General features: G+C 40.1%; 5 protein-coding genes across 6 annotated transcripts in view; 2 read left to right on the top strand and 3 right to left on the bottom strand.

Annotated features, from left to right (window-relative positions):
• The window catches only part of LOC117732764 (E3 ubiquitin-protein ligase TRIM21-like), a 299,335-nt gene that overhangs the window by 90,590 nt on the left and 192,399 nt on the right, over positions 1 to 16,346 (bottom strand). The window lies entirely within an intron of this gene.
• Positions 1 to 16,346, top strand: part of LOC117732666 (E3 ubiquitin-protein ligase TRIM21-like) — a 703,346-nt gene that overhangs the window by 665,000 nt on the left and 22,000 nt on the right. The window lies entirely within an intron of this gene.
• ndufaf5 (NADH:ubiquinone oxidoreductase complex assembly factor 5) lies at positions 414 to 7,227 on the bottom strand. Its single transcript, XM_034536793.1, is given in 12 exon segments — positions 414 to 585; positions 1,338 to 1,420; positions 2,959 to 3,042; positions 3,312 to 3,372; positions 3,978 to 4,175; positions 4,722 to 4,761; positions 5,684 to 5,742; positions 5,745 to 5,772; positions 5,875 to 5,939; positions 6,073 to 6,136; positions 6,213 to 6,253; positions 6,890 to 7,227. Coding segments are annotated over 12 exon segments (1,056 nt in total). The 5' UTR covers positions 7,136 to 7,227; the 3' UTR covers positions 414 to 498.
• esf1 (ESF1, nucleolar pre-rRNA processing protein, homolog (S. cerevisiae)) overlaps positions 8,201 to 16,346 on the top strand; it is an 8,171-nt gene continuing 25 nt past the window's right edge. The window contains exons 1-14 of the mRNA XM_034535528.1: positions 8,201 to 8,249; positions 9,288 to 9,765; positions 10,131 to 10,456; positions 10,536 to 10,649; positions 10,858 to 10,967; positions 11,559 to 11,711; positions 11,831 to 11,948; positions 12,716 to 12,902; positions 13,422 to 13,601; positions 13,948 to 14,075; positions 14,228 to 14,321; positions 14,936 to 15,027; positions 15,141 to 15,296; positions 15,725 to 16,346. The exon at positions 15,725 to 16,346 is cut by the window's right edge and continues 25 nt beyond it. Coding sequence (XP_034391419.1) covers positions 9,312 to 9,765; positions 10,131 to 10,456; positions 10,536 to 10,649; positions 10,858 to 10,967; positions 11,559 to 11,711; positions 11,831 to 11,948; positions 12,716 to 12,902; positions 13,422 to 13,601; positions 13,948 to 14,075; positions 14,228 to 14,321; positions 14,936 to 15,027; positions 15,141 to 15,296; positions 15,725 to 16,093 — 2,481 coding nt within the window. The 5' untranslated portion in view covers positions 8,201 to 8,249; positions 9,288 to 9,311 and the 3' untranslated portion in view covers positions 16,094 to 16,346. The remainder of the gene's footprint in view (positions 8,250 to 9,287; positions 9,766 to 10,130; positions 10,457 to 10,535; positions 10,650 to 10,857; positions 10,968 to 11,558; positions 11,712 to 11,830; positions 11,949 to 12,715; positions 12,903 to 13,421; positions 13,602 to 13,947; positions 14,076 to 14,227; positions 14,322 to 14,935; positions 15,028 to 15,140; positions 15,297 to 15,724) is intronic.
• The window catches only part of acaa1 (acetyl-CoA acyltransferase 1), a 9,682-nt gene continuing 9,524 nt past the window's right edge, over positions 16,189 to 16,346 (bottom strand). Inside the window, 1 exon segment of the mRNA XM_034536160.1 lies at positions 16,189 to 16,346. This exon segment is cut by the window's right edge and continues 732 nt beyond it. The gene's annotated coding sequence lies outside the window, so the exon portion shown is untranslated.

Raw genomic sequence — 16,346 nt, 5'->3', positions numbered from 1 at the left:
TCAAACTATAGTACAAGTACCTCACACGTGTACTTGAGTAGATGCAGTGAGTTACATACCAACACTGAATATGAGCGTTTATATTCATATTGGAGCTGGAGAACAGATGTGTTAAGATGCTAGTTTTGTATAATATACTAATAAAGAAGACTTTTGGAGCGATTGAATGAAGCGTATTATTCGACAGTAGCAGATTGAGTCACGACAGCATTAGGAAACAATTCTAGATCGCCGTCTGCTGTGTGGGCGAATGAGTCAGCGTCCATTTCTAAACCGGCATCTCATTGGCTGTTGATTTCTAAAAGAGGATTTCCTGTGAGAGGAAATAATGTTCTCATAGATGCCTTTTTTTTTAAATGTTTTTATTTTTTTTATTTTTATTTTTTAAATCGCTCACTTTATTCCAGACGACACATCTTCTAGGCGTTTTAATTCGGCAACAAAATAGTAGTTGTTTAAATAAAATACATTATCTTCAATCTGCAGTACGTCAGCTGTTCATTGGCTCAGGTTGACGGTCGGCTGGCTGATTTTTGACAAATCCTTAAACGACACGTTGGCTGAGCCTCGCTTTACTGGTTTGGCCTGAAAAAAGACAAAAGAAATATGGAAACAATTAACCCCAGGTTTATTTATTTGTATATATATATATATATATATATTTAAAAAAAATATATATATATTTATATATATATACACAAACACACATTAAAAAATATATATTATCTATAAAGAAAAAGAAAAATATATATATATATATAATATATATATACATACACACACACAAACAATAAAAAAACAGTTTTATATATATATATATATATATATATATATATATATATATAAAAAAAAATATATATATATATATATATATATATATATACACACAAACACACATTAAAAAATATATATATATATCTATAAAGAAAATTAAAAAAAATATAATATATATAAAAAAAAGAATATATATATATATATATATATATATACATACACACAAACAATAAAAAAACAGTTTTATATATATATATATTTATATTTTTTTTTAAAAAGCATAAATATGTATGTATGTATGTATATATGTATATATATATATATATATATATATATATATATATATATATATATACATACATACACACACACAATAATAATTAAAAAATAAATATATTAAATTAAAGAAGCATAACCCTGTCCAGATTGTTTGATTCACTGTTGAACTCTGGGAATTGTAGTGCAAAAACACCACTACAGTCAGCGCATTTTGCCAAAAGGATTTACACAAACCCCCAAAACGTGTTCAACATCCGTTGTTTCTGCAGAACACCTGGTCTCACCTGGGACTCGTGAGGCTTCCAGCCAATCATGTAGAGGATCTCGAAGGTGGCCGGGACGGAGCCGTCCTCGTTGCCGTACATCTCTGAAACATTTTCAAACAGACAATAATAAGGAAGCTAAACTTTTCATAGGGCTAGGCTAGTAGTTTCCCTCTGCTTCCACTCGTTGTGCTAAGCTAATCTTCGTGCTCCTTAGAGAACCAGATCAATATCCATAAATCAATAATGACATCACCATTAAAACTGACAGCTGGTTGAAAGTGACTAAGTACATTTACATTTTATTTTTCAGAGGGAAATATTGTACTTCTTACTCCACTATATATATTTATTTTGACAGCAGATTGCAGATTCAGATTATTCATACAAATTGTAATCAACTGATTTATTATTATTATTATTATTATTATTATAGGCTAAACTACCCATAAGTATATAAAGTAATTAAAATGAGCTCCATCTTTACCAGCTGCAAGTGATAAGCCCACGAATGCATCAATGTTTATAATTAAATAATATAATGTATATGATGAGTGCTTTTCATTTTAGAACGTAAATGTTTTTAAATGCAGGACATGTGACAAAGTGAGACTCTGGTATTATTACTTTTACTTAAATAAAATACCTGAATACTTCTACCACCGCCACTGAAAACTGGCATCATGTGACTCGAAAGGAGGTGCAGAAAAACTTCCAAAATAAAAGCGTCTCGAGCGTCTGAGTAAGACGAAGTGGAACCGGCGGTTTGATCTCCGACCTGATGCGTCAGTGTGCGTAACGATGAACAACAGACCCTGGGTCTGCTTTAATAAAGGAAACAGTGGGAAAGAAATGAGAACCAAGAAAACAGAAGTATCAGAATTACAGCTTTAGTTTTATTTTTTTAATTATCGTCAGCAAATCTAAATATGGGATCCAAGCTCCAAGACCCATTGGTTCCTAATTAAGACGGAAATCTTTTTAAAGCATAAATATATAGTTTAATTTGTCCTAAAACTGCTGGTCACTGTTGTTTTTTAAAAAATCAATCAAACAGGAGGAAATAGAGCGTTAGTTGGGGACTATTTTCAGCGGCGGATTAATCCACATTTGGTGCTCGAGTGATTATTTGTGGCAGCAGGACGGTGACGGTGTGCGCACGTGTGTGTGTGTGTGCGTGTGTGTGTGTGACGGTGTGTGTGTGTGTGCGTGTGACGGTGTGTGTGTGTGTGCATGTGTGTGTGCGTGTGTGTGACGGTGTGTGTGTGTGCGTGTGTGTGCGTGTGTGTGTGACGGTGTGTGTGTGTGTGTGACGGTGTGTGTGTGTGTGTGTGTGTGTGTGCATGTGTGTGTGTGCATGTGTGTGTGACGGTGTGTGTGTGTGTGACGGTGTATGTGTGTGTGCATGTGTGTGTGTGTGACGGTGTGTGTGTGTGTGTGTGCGTGTGTGTGTTATTGAGTCAAAATAAAACTACTGTGTGTGTTCATGGTGACGGATGAGTTTTAATGGAGTTCTGTGGCTCAAAGAAAGAAGATATATTCGTATTCCAGCTGGGAATAAATTCATGAACGTGTTAAATCTGCAGCCGGCTCTAATGGGAACTTCAGCCTTGTGGTCTTCTCATCTTCTCTGAACACTCACCTTTGTAAATGGCTGCTGCTGCTAACATGGAGTCTCTGTGCAGCAGCGACCTCCGGTTCCAGGAACAGTTACTCTCGCCCATGCCTACAGAGGGAGGACATAAAAAAGGTGCAACATTATGTCAGATTTGGTTTCAGAAGGCCTGAAAACTATAAATTCATATTCATACACATTTTGATTTAATGCAATAAATACAAAAAGAAAACCGGTGGAACCAATGAAAAGTCTCTCTGAGCTCCTTCATGCTACTCGGAGCTTCATTTCAGCTTAAATGACCAAATTTAAGGAAAGTGAAATACACTTTGATGTTGTATATAAATTAAATAGAGTCACATATTCTTTGTTTTTCTTACCTTGGAGGTCGGTCATGACTTCAAAGATTCCTGGATAGTGAACCTGAACATCATCGATGTCCTGAAGCGGAGAGAAAGAAAGCGACGGATGAGTTTTATTAAATCAGTTAAAACATGTAAAAAAAAAAAAAAATTTTAAATCATAAACAGGACGTGTTCTAATAATATCAACCGCTTAATTTTTTTATTTTCAGTCTCATTTTATTCCCATTAAAAGATGTATAAACATAGATTCTTAAAAGATGTATGGTACGTATTGTTTTATTGTCTAAATTATATTTTATTATTTGACATAACATTGTTTACATAGTTACCAATTCTTTATTTACTATTAATCTCTTCAAAAAAAATGTAGTTCATTATTATTGTAAAATATATATATTTATTTATCTACATATACATACATAACGTTTTTAAAAAATGTGGTATATATATATTTACATATACATACATAACGTTTTTTAAAAATGTGGTATATAAATATATATATATATATATATATATATACATATACATACATAACGTTTTTTTTTATTTGGTATATATATATATATATATATATATATATATATATATATATATATATATATAAGGAGCTAGTTCACATTGGGCTTAATCAATAGATGTGTGTTTGAATCAGTTAATGGAGGCGGACTGGTTTCTCACCACTGTGAGCATGCTGAAGCCGGCCCGGCCCAGCAGGTGGCCCAGGTCTGTGACGGCCGTGTAGGGGGAGACGTGGGGGGAGAAGCCCCCCTCCCTCTCGCTCTCGGCCAGCTGGAGGGAGCACCGCAGCTCGTACAGGGTGTCCCCACCCACCATCGCCCCGATGAACACCCCGTCCGGCTTCAGCGCCTGGTGGATCTGAGGAGGAGGAAGAGGAGGAGGAGGAGGAGGAGGAGGAGGAGGAGGAGGAAGAAGGGGAGGAGGAGGAGGAAGAGGAAGAAGAGGAGGAAGAAGAGGAGGAGGAGGAAGAAGAGGAGGAGGAGGAAGAGGAAGAGGAGGAGGAGGAGGAGGAGGAAGAGGAGGAAGAGGAGGAGGAAGAGGAAGAAGAGGAGGAGGAAGAGGAGGAGGAAGAGGAAGAGGAGGAGGAGGAGGAGGAGGAGGAAGAGGACACGGTTACTCTCAAGGTAAACAGCTCAATCCTCCAACAACTCTGGTCTTCACAGGTGAGTCATGGCCGTCAGATGTTCAGGGCTATAAAATAAATTAATAAATCCTTTTGACAGTTCATTTAATTTTTTTTACCGAAACACAAACACATGTTTTCTTTCCGACTAGTGGAACTCCCCCTCCAAAAAAAATACACATTTCGGTGTTTATTTTACTATTTTTTATCTATTTGCGTCAGTAGATTTCCCCTAAAATGACGCAAATGTCATTTGTTTCTGGTCGTTTCCCGTTGCTCACCTGTTTGAGGGCTCCGGGCAGGTCGTTAGTCCAGTGCAGACTGAGAGAAGAGGACAGAACGTTTAATTACACACCGTCGACGTTAAACGTGGTGAAGATGCATCGGTGGAGAACATCTGGCCTTCTGTTTGCTGCAGGTTCTAATGAGTCTGGATCAGCAGGTTCTACCCGCTGCCTGAAGTGGAGGTCCTGCAGTACTTCAGTAACTAGTGCGAGTACCACCATTTGGGGGTTCAGTTGTATTTGCAATATTTAAAAAAATACACAAACAATACATTTTTTTAACAGTGCAGGAAGAGGCTGAAACCCCACTGGGCTAAAATTTATGCTTCAACTAAACGATGTTAAAATGACGATAAAGACAAAATAAAACAGGAAACAATATGACTAATAATATGAGAAGTTATGAGGGTTGTTTTTAACAGTTCGAACAAAGTCATTGAAGGAGAACACATTGGGCTCCGGGAATTTACAATATATAATTTTCCTTCATTTATGGGGTTTTATAATTAATTGAAAAAAATTATATATATATATATATATATATATATATTTTATTAATATATATATTTATTTTTTTATTAATATATATATATATATATTGTTCAATACATATTTATATTTCAATATATATATATTATTAATATATATATATATATTGTTCAATACATATTTATATTTCAATATATATTATTAATATATATATATATATACATATTTATATTTCAATATATATATTATTAATATATATATATATATAGTTCAATATATATTTATAAGTATATATTTAAAATATATATATTTGCTTATATAAATAAATATATATATATACTTTATTAAAGAAGAAAAAGAAGGAAGCGTCATGGAAAGTACACACATTGTTGCAGCTGCCGTTTTGTTTAGTAATAAAAAGGCGGAAATACTTTTAAATTTAAAAATCTCCGTACAGAAGTCTGAATCACCTCAAGCTGCTCACCACCAGGTCAAAGGTGTTTTCCTTGAACGGCAGGAAACTCCTCGTCGGCTGAGAACGCGACGAGTCGGGATTTCACTCCGTCTCGTTCGTCTCTGAGGAAACATGGAAAAGATTCACGGTCGGTGTCGTCCATCGTTATGCACTCAGCCACCTTTTAAAATCAAAAACCACATCAACGGTTGATTCAGGTCTCACCAGAGTTTCCTCGAGACGTCTGTGAGGACCAAACGCTCCACGACGTCCTGGAAACAACCACTCAGTCAGTTGTGTGTTAAAGTGTTTATAGTTAAAGTGTTTATAGTTTAAAGTGTTTAAACTCGGTTAATGAGGTCATGTGGGCCCCTGAGGGCCGATGAGGACGTGTGCAGACGGTACCTTGCTCAAGTGCTCTGCAATGTGACTTTTTCCACTGCCGATGTCGAGAGCCAGAGGAAACGTCCTGGGGAGACGGGGAAAAAGAACGTTTGTGTGTGTGTGTGTGTTGTGTGTGTGTGTGTGTGTTCGTCATGACTCACCTCGCTATGTCATAGACCCGGTCTGCCACTCGGCTGCCGACCTGCAGAACAAACATCAAACTGAGTGGCTAAAATCTCTCAGGTCGTTTTTTTTTTTTTTTTTTTACATTTCAAAATAATTAAAAAAATGTATAAACCTTCTAATGTTGGTAAAAATAAATTAAAATAAATCTTGACAGCGAGATGGAAAATTTGTTTAGTTTGTCTTTATCACAATATACTGGTTATACTGTCTTTTTGGCTCATTTTTATTATATATTAAAAAAAAGTATATATATGAGCCATTTGTTTGATTAATTGATCCAAGAATCCCTCTATATATTTATTGTATTATGTATAAAATTACTAAATTTAAAAAAATCGACCAATTTATGCAAAAAAATAAAAATAAAATCATTTATAAACTAACTAACTACATATATTGTTTTATAGTAGACCAATTGCACTTAATTAGAAATATGTCATTAGAAAGATGTAATTTGTGTACATTTTTGGAGGAAAAAAAATGTAATCAATTGGATCTGAGTTTGAAGTTAACACATCCATACAGATTGTGCATGTTATATTATTTGTGGAGATTAAAAAAAAAGTTATATTTTCTCGTGTTAAAGAATATGTTCTGATAAAAAAACAAGAGTACAGTGAACTGAGTCAGAGTCCTCTGCAGCAGGTCCCACCTCGTCCCGCAGGTACTCGTACTTGTGTCCGTCCTGCAGCGACGCGGACCAGTTCTTTTGCCTCTTCTTCATCTCCCTGTCGAACACGTTCACTCTGCCGCCGGACTCCGACAGCCGTCTGCGGGGCTCAGACGTCGGCCCGGCCCGCAGAGGGCCGTCGGAGGAGGACGAGGACGGAACCCGGCTCCGGCCGGCCGGGGAGGAGCCGGCTGCCCGCAGGAGCCTCCGACACACCCCGCTGCTCATCGGTCGGCGTGAATCGGTTGTGAATTAAAATAAATGTTGTGAGCAGCATCGAGTTGACTTCTTCCTGTCCTCCACACCGAGATGACCTCCTGCAGGAGGGGGAGGAGGAAGAGGAGGAGGAAGAGGAGGAGGAGGGGAAACGTGGAACTGGATCCTACTGAGCTCATTGGAAACTCTGGAGCTGGATCGCAGACTGGATCTGGACTGAAGATGTAATTCAATATTATCCACAGTTACTTTCTCATAATACTAGTACTAATACAAGTAGGGCTGTCTTTAGGGATCAGTGTAATTAAATTAAAAGTTCAATTTATAATTGAATTAAATAGAGAAAAGATGGATCCAGAACTAGCAATTAGATTAGATTAGATTTTTATTTAAAAATGTGATTTTACTTTATTCATCCCCAGTTTACATTTCTTGAAGCAGCAGCAACACTTTTTTTTTTTTTACAAATATTCAATAAAATAAAATAGAATGATTATTATTATTATTGTTGATGATTCATTTTCTGTCATTCAACTAATCTATTGATTGTTTCGTCACTAAATAAAAAGTTAGAAAGACAAACATTGGCATGGCACAATAAGAAATTAACTATGGGTGAGTGACGTTAATACGATATTAGAAAGTAGAATATCAGATAATATTTAACCTAAATTATATGGTTACATTTATTAGTATATAGAAGTTATTTGCTGTTTGGACTGTATACACTAGTTTGTTAAACAACCTGTCCCTCAAGATTGCAGAAGCACATCTTTCAAACATCGACAATGATCAATCGATCAATCAATTAATTAAAAAAATTAAAAAATCAATGACATTTTTAAAATATATATATATATATTTTTTTTAAATATATATTTTGTTATATATATTTTTATATATATATATTCTTTTTTATTCATTTATATATATATATTTTTTAAATTCATTTATATATATATATTCTTTTCTTTTTAAAGTGGGAAAGTATCTCGGTGCGCTGTCTTTGTCTCGTTTGTCCCACTTCGCTTGCCGTACCAAGAAAGGGGCTGGAAGGTAAAAAAATTAAAAAAGGTCAGGAAAGCGTTGCATGCTGGGAAAACACGTGTAGCAGAAGACCAGAGAGGTATCTGTACTTTTCTTTACGTTAGTTTTCTTATTTTAAAACGCTGTTTAAACTCATTTATCATCATATTTCAGGCATGTGTTCAGTGTCGTGTGCAGTTCAGCGACTCCACGTTGTTTACTGAAACTGAACCACAGCGGAGGCTTAAAAATATTTAAAATAAACTGGGTTGTAAACGGTCAACGGTGGAAGATAGCTAGCTAACTAACGTTATATACATAAGTTATATAAGTATTAATACTAAACTGTGAAATTAGAAGTAAATGTATTTATTTATGTATCAACAAATGATACTTAAAGGAGTCAGAGTGCAGTAAAATGTTCCCTGTCATTGTTTTTATTGATGTATTTAATTATTATCAGTTAAATATACTTAACGGTTAAAGCATGAACAGCCAAAGCAGTAAAATGTTCCCTTTTTACTGTTTTACTATTATATATTATGTATATATTGTATTAATATTACTGCTGTAATAATGTGTATGGTGCGTTTTTACTGCTGTGGATGTTTTTTTAACCCCTTAATATCCCGGAATGAATGCCCTAATTGTGCCAGAAGTAGTTACTTATAATCATGATATATTTATAATTCATAATACTATTATTATTATTTATAATCATTATAAACCTGTTGATATCCACAACAGTTTTCTGCTAAATTCTCACTCAGGATTAAATCTGTGTAGGTCCGACTAAACACCAAAACAATACTTATAACTCCAGATATGTAAACATGTTTTTCTTATTTAATTTGTTTTGGAATATAATTTTAAAAAAGCTAAATGTTCCCAAAAGTAAAATATGATATAAACTGGTGGGTTTATCAGAAAACAGCTGCTGGAAACGCAGAGACTGAACCAAACAAAAAAGTCCATTAGAAGCCCAGAAAAGGATCCGGTCGTCATTACGCATGTTTGCGCATATAAATCAAAAGTCAAATACAACTTCTTTGATATCAAGATGCACGCGATGAGAAAAAAGAGGCCCAGTGCTTGTCGATCATGTATTCTAACAATGTTTCCTGTTTCCATTTGTCAGGTGACACTCGGCACTTCGCCAACCATGTCGTCCAAAAAGCAGCAGCAGCAGGGCGGCGACGAGCGCTTCCTCCGGGTGCGGAAGGATCCCCGGTTCTGGGAGATGCCCGAGAGGGAACACAAAATCAAGATCGACAAGCGTTTCCAGTCCATGTTCCACGACAAGCGCTTCAAGGAGAAGTACACGGTGGACAAGCGAGGCCGGCCCATCAACCAAACCTCCGCGGAGGACCTGAAGCGCTTCTACAAGCTCTCTGACTCGGAGGACGAGGAAGACGAGGACGGGAAGGGCAAGAAGTCGGCAGACGGAAAGAAAAAGAAAAAGGGGAAGGAGAAGGTGGTGAAGGAGAAGGTGGTGAAGGAGAAGGTGTTGAAGGAGAAGGTGGTGAAGGAGAAGCTGGTGACGGCTGACGGAGAGGCGAAGAGAGGACACGCTGAAGTACAGCAGCCCGAACGAGGCGTCCGAGTCGTCGAAGAGAGTGAGTAAGCGATCATAGGCGTTGCTTTTTACTGTCCAATCAAACTTGTGCTCGTTCTCTCTGGCAGAGTCTCAAAAAGGTGATAAAATAGGTAATAGAGTATAAATGTCTAAACTCGATGACGAATGACTCACTTTCATTTCTGTCTGTCAGTTGATCGATTTTAGAGCAATTTGTTTTCATACAAAAATGGCAAAATTGTTTACGTGCTCTTCCTCTGCAGCTTTTGGTGCTTTACGGTTACGACAGATTACCTTAATTTCTGTATAATGTGGCATAAAAGTTTTAGTATCTGTACATTTCATCCTCAGATGTCAGCAGATTTATTTGCCGAGACCTGTAACACATTTTATTATTTAACGCAGAAGCTGAAGATGAGAAGGAGGAGGAGCAGACTGCAGAGGAAGATTATGTTGACCTGGGAGACAGTGTCACGGACGACAGTGACGAGGATGAAGAAGATGATGATGATGATGCAGAAGATGAGAGTGGCTCAGAGGAGGAGGAGGAGGAGTCCGGTCTGGATTCGGACAGTGACAGCGAGCCGGATCTGGCCCGAGGAAAAGGAAACGTAGAGACCAGCTCGGACGAAGACGAAGACGCCGATGTGGACGCCCTCCTCCAGAAAGAGGAAGAGGGGATCCAGCACGACTGGGGAGAGCTGGCCAAAGACGCTCGGCGAAGCGAAGAGGTGAGACCGGCGTTGGGAGGAAGCTCTGCTCACCTGACCAGGAAACCCCGTTTAACACTCCTTGACTGTGTGTGTCCAGGTTTCTGCCCGGCTGGCCGTCTGCAACATGGACTGGGACCGGATAAAAGCCAAAGACCTGCTGGCTCTCATCAACTCCTTCGTACCCAAAGAGGGAGCCGTGCTGTCCGTGAAGGTAAAGCCCGTCTAAGAGTAGCAGATGGAAACTGGAGTATATTTAGTGAAAGGTTTTTCCTTGATGATTTCCCTTCAATCGGAGAGAGTTCGGGCTGGCTATCTGTGACCTGTTCATGAATGCATCAACGGTTGTCAGCGTCGCTTCGGCTGCCTGTAAGAGAGAGAGAGAGAGATGTAAACAGCAGTGCATCCTGGTATTATCTTAGGTCTACCCGTCGGAGTTTGGGAAGGAGAGGCTGAAGGTGGAGGAGACGAAGGGACCGCTGGAGCTGAGGGCTCTGCCCGACGACTCGGAGGACGACACCGAGGAGGACAAGTAACGTGCAGCTGGTTTTCAGTTATTTTACCGACACGCAAATGTATTTTCATGGGTCAGTTCACAGAAATAATAAAACGAAAACACACATTTTTAGAGGTTAATTTTCACCACTGAGGGTCCGGTCTTTTTAAAAAAAAAATATCACGGTTAAAGCTTTCGAAGGTTAAAACGCGTGAACCCTTTTATCGTCATGAAACGCACCACAGAGAACATTTAAATAAGTATAATAACAAAAAGGTGACGAGCCAAAGAACCGACCTGAAGCCAAACTGCATGCTCGTATCGTTTTTTATGTTTTAAAACGCATAAATATCTCTATTCAAAACGATAAGAAAAGCTCGATGACTAAAATCCTTCATTCGGTAAAAAAAAAAAAAAAAGTTTTAAATGACCCTGATGATGGTTTGAAACATTTGGGATAATAGAAAACTAAATATCTAACAGTTTTAGTCGTGCTTTTTTTGACATTTTAGTGCAGAAAAGTTACATATTTAAACTGCTAAATGTTATTTAATCGTTTCAGCCACGTGCTGGTCTGCTGGTCTTTAAAGTGTGTGTGTGTGTGTGTGTGTGTGTCCGTCCCCTCAGAGGTTACAGGGAGAAGATGCGTGACTACCAGTTCAAGCGGCTGAAGTACTTCTACGCCGTGGTGGAGTGCGACTCGGCCGACACGGCGGCCAAAGTCTACGAGGAGTGCGACGGCTACGAGTACGAGAGCAGCTGCTCCGTCCTGGACCTCCGGTGAGAGAAGACTCGCCGAGGCTATTCCGGGGGAAAGAACACGTTTTTAAATTTGCATCCGATCCTTTTTTTTTTTTTTTTTTTTTTAATATTAAAAATATATATATATTTTTTAACAGGTTCATTCCCGATGAAGTCGAGTTCGACGAGGAGGAGCCCAGAGACGTGGCGACGCACGTGAACCTGTCGGCCTACACGCCCAAACTGTTCACCTCCTCCGCCAACGCAACCTCAATGGTACGCGAACACGCCGCTTTCGTGTCACGGAAATACTGCCGGGGGAAAACTTTTAATATTGCTTTCGCTCCACAAAAACTTTTTAAGAGACAAATCAAATATTGTACTTTTTACTTTGTAACTTCGGTTACTTTGTGGATTTATATCGATAAAACTACAAAAAAAATCAACAATTAAAATAGGATATATTGTAAACCATACCATAAACTAGCAATACATAAAGTAAATGAAAATAATCTCCACCTTTTTCCAGCTGCAACGTTAAAGTGATGAACACAATAATGCACCAGTAATTTAATAATATACCTTATATTACACTTTACATTACATTTAGCTGATCATCTGTAACAATCATGTTACATTCATACACTGTAGACACAGCTACAGGGTTAAGTGTCTTGCTCAAGGACACATCGTCTAGGGCGGGGATTGAACCACCAACCCCCTGATTGAAAGACTGCTAACCCACAGTCACTTTACTGGTTACTACTACAAGCTAGAGCTGCTTTTAAGGCTCTATTTGTATTATTCCTTCAGTTAAAAGGTTTCTCCGGAACGGCCTTTTCATCCTTTACATGTTAGAGAAGCGTATCCAGTTAAAATCTTTTAAATTAAGACAGAAAACCCACTTTTATTGATTTTGATTTTGAACAATCCCAACAGCCTCTGATTAAAGTGCAACGACGACCAAAACGAATGAAGGCCTATTTTTATTAATTTATTGTTTTCATAAAGACAAACTGAGGCGTGTGTGTACCTGTGTTCAGGTGCAGCTGACGTGGGATGAGACGGACAACGATCGCGTCACCACCCTGAACAGGAAGTTCAACAAGGACGAACTGCTGGCGATGGACTTCAACGCCTACCTGGCCTCCTCCAGCGAGGAGGAGGAGGAGGAGGAGGAGGAGGCGGGGTTTGTGTTTGGAGAGCAGGAGAGTGAGGACGACGCAGAAGGTGAGGCCCGTGTGTGTGTGTGTGTGTGTGTGTGTGTGTGTGTGTGTGTGTGTGTGTGTGTGTGTGTGTGTGTGTGTGTGTGTGTGTGTAAGACTGTGTGTGTGTGTGTAAGACTGTGTGTGTGACCGTGTGTGTGTGTAAGACTGTGTGTGTGACCGTGTGTGTGTGTGTGTGTGAGAGTGTTTGACCGTGTGTGTGTGAGTGTTTGACCGTGTGTGTGTGAGTGTTTGACCGTGTGTGTGTGAGTGTTTGACCGTGTGTGTGTGAGTGTTTGACCGTGTGTGTGTGTGTGTGTGAAAGACTGTGACCGTGTGTGTGTGTGTGTATGACCGTGTGTGTGTCTCTGTGTGTGTGTGTGTGTGTGTGTGTGTGTGTGAGAGACTGTGTGTGTGTGTGTGTGTGTGTGAGTGTTTGACCGTGTGTGTGTGTGTGTGTGAGTGTTTGACCGTGTGTGTGTGTGTCTCTGTGTGTTTGACCGTGTGTGTGTGTGACTGACGTCGTCCTCGTTCCTCGTTGCAGCCGAGCGGGCGGAGGACCTCGTCGTGGAGAAGAATCCTCAGAAGAAGAAGAAGGAGGAGAAGAAGAAGAAAAGCGAGGAGCAGATCTCCAAGTACAGAGAGCTGCTGAAGGGCATCCGGGGCAAAGAGAAGAAGCTGCACGAGGACAATGACATGGAGATGGAGATCACCTGGGTGCCAGGTACGAGGGGAGGGCCATGCAACACAGCTTCACCAGCCAACAATATATTTTATATTTAGAAACTGGGTGTGACTGAGCGTGCGACTGTTGGCGTGCGACTGTTGGCGTGCGACTGTTAGCGTGTGAATGTTAGCGTGTGAATGTTAGCGTGTGAATGTTAGCGTGCGACTGTTGGCGTGCGACTGTTAGCGTGTGAATGTTAGCGTGCGAATGTTAGCGTGTGAATGTTAGCGTGCGACTGTTGGCGTGCGACTGTTAGCGTGTGAATGTTAGCGTGCGAATGTTAGCGTGTGAATGTTAGTCACCAGCCGCTTCAGTTAGCTTCTTCTTTGTCTCCCGTCTGCAGGCCTGAAGGAGACGACGGAGCAGCTGGTGAAGAAGAAGCTGGAGGGAGGGGACAAGCTGACGCCGTGGGAGGAGTTCCTGCAGAAGAAGAAAGACAGGAAGAAGCAGAAGAAGTCTCAGAAGAAGGAGGCGAGTGGATCCGATGCGTAGAACTGCTCCTGAACGACCTCAAATCTCCCTCACAGTAGATCACATGCTCGGATAAACTGATCTGAAGTCTGTGCGAGGCGTCACAAACATCTGCTTCTCTCTGTTAATCCGTGTTCTCTTCTCTGTATCAGGGAGATGAGGATGAGGAGGAGCCGAGTGACGAAGAGCTTCCTCCAGACGTCGATCTCAGCGACCCCTTCTTCGCCGAGGAGCTCGCCAATACAGGTGATGGATGGACATTTCTTAGAATGTACATACAAGTAGTTGCAGACTGTATTCAAATAAAGTAGTATAATAAAGCAACAATAAACATTCTGTATACAAACAGTTTCTGTAAATTAACATAATTAAATAGTGCAAAGAGCGCTGGAACAAATATTGAATACTTAATGTTATAGATAACTTTAAATAGGTGGCTATGCACAGTAAATTTATGTCTCTATATTATGTTTGTAGAGATGTTTTTAACATGCATTCTAATCTTGTAGAATAAACAAAACATGATTTTAAATGAACATTCAAGCTATTCAGCTCGGGTCTAGTTTTATTTACAGGTGACGTTTTTATTCTGAGTTACTTCCCAAGTCAAAAGATTAAGAACGTTCCTGCACATGAGACTTTATACCCAGAAAAAAATAGTCAAGCACCAATATTATTTGCAGTTGTTTTATCACGTTAATCTCAGAACTCGGCCAAAACCGACATGTGGGGAGATTTAAACATGAACAATTATTATCTTTTTAGATTATTTTAGAGAGAGTTGGTGAAAGCGGACCTTCATTGAGTTTAGACTCTTTGGTTCGGCAGCGTGTTGACGTTCACGTCGGATGTGTTTGCAGAAACGAAGAAGAAACCGAAGTGGAAGAAGAAGAAGAAGCCGAAGGAAGAGGAGCGGACGGCTGAGGAGGAAGAGGAGCTGGAGAAACAAAAGGTCAGAGGTCAACCCCTCCCCTGAAATCACCAAACCTGTGGACCGCAGCGCCGACCCACTTCTCAACGTGTGTGTGTGTGTGTGTGTGTGTGTGTCTGTGTGTGTGTGTCTAGGCCCAGATGGCTCTGCTGATGGAGGACGACGGCGGCGAAGCCGACCACAAACACTTCAACTACGACAAGATCGTGGAGGAGCAGAACCTGAGCAAGAAGAAGAGGAAGAAGCTGCAGAAGAAGGGCGACGCGCCGCCGGAGGGCGACGACTTCCAGGTCCGTGTCACGTTTTGGAGGGGGGGGGGGGGTTCGGGCCGCCGGACCGGTGCTCCCATCGCGACACTGACTGTCTCTTCGTTGTGTTTGGAGCACCAGATCGTATTTAGTTCTTCATCATTTGTCGATTCCAGAAGGATTGTTTTACTCTTTAATTATAATACCTCTAATATTCTGCTTTAATCCATATTTGTTGGCGTTTTAAAAAAAAAAACGGTCTCTCTAAGAGCACCGTTAATTACATTTATACAGAATTGTCATTTTTTTATTTAGGGTCACATAAAATATGACTATAGACATTAGAAGCTCCAAATGTAAATGTAGATATGAGTATAATTCCTCCTGAGGCGGTGACGCTGCGTCTGCTCGTTAAATGGATCAAACGCACGTCGATTTTTAAATGTTTTCCCGATCTTTTGCGTCTCCAGGTGGACGTTAAGGACCCGCGTTTCCAGGCCATGTTCACCTCCCACCTGTTCAACCTGGACCCGTCCAACCCCAGCTACAAGAAGACCAAAGCCACGCAGAGCATCCAGGCGGAGAAGCAGCGCAGGCGAGGGGAGAAGGAGGAGGTGGAAGAGCGGCGGAGGCGGACGGAGGGCGGTGGCGGCGGTGAACAGGAAGTGGCCGGCGAACAGGAAGTGGCCGGGAGGAAACGGGAAAATGACTCTAGCGCTCCGACAGACGGGGCGGGCACCTCGAAGAAATCGATGGACGCCGGTTTGTCTCTGCTCGTCAAGTCCATCAAAAGCAAAACGGAGCAGTTTCAGGCTCGGAAGAAACAGAAGTTTGTGTAGGTTTGTTTTGAAGAAAGAGACTCCGCCTCCTCCTGAAAGAGACTCCGCCTCCTCCTGAAATCTGGGGAGTAAAAACTGAATTTTGCTGCATCAGATCATGTATGAAATGTTTTAATTTTCACACACAGAAAAATTGTTCACAGTGCATTTTTTTTTTTTACAACACGGTTATTTAAACGTAACCGTGGACGATGACTGAAGGTTGAGCCTCGAGGAGCTCGACAGGTCAAACGTGTGCTCACTAAATTAGGCT

The sequence above is a fragment of the Cyclopterus lumpus genome, chromosome 1 (genome assembly GCF_009769545.1).
Source record: "Cyclopterus lumpus isolate fCycLum1 chromosome 1, fCycLum1.pri, whole genome shotgun sequence".
In the NCBI taxonomy this organism is placed as follows: Eukaryota; Metazoa; Chordata; class Actinopteri; order Perciformes; family Cyclopteridae; genus Cyclopterus; species Cyclopterus lumpus.
Note: the sequence above shows the minus strand (reverse complement) of the source record. Positions and strands in the feature narration are given on the sequence as shown.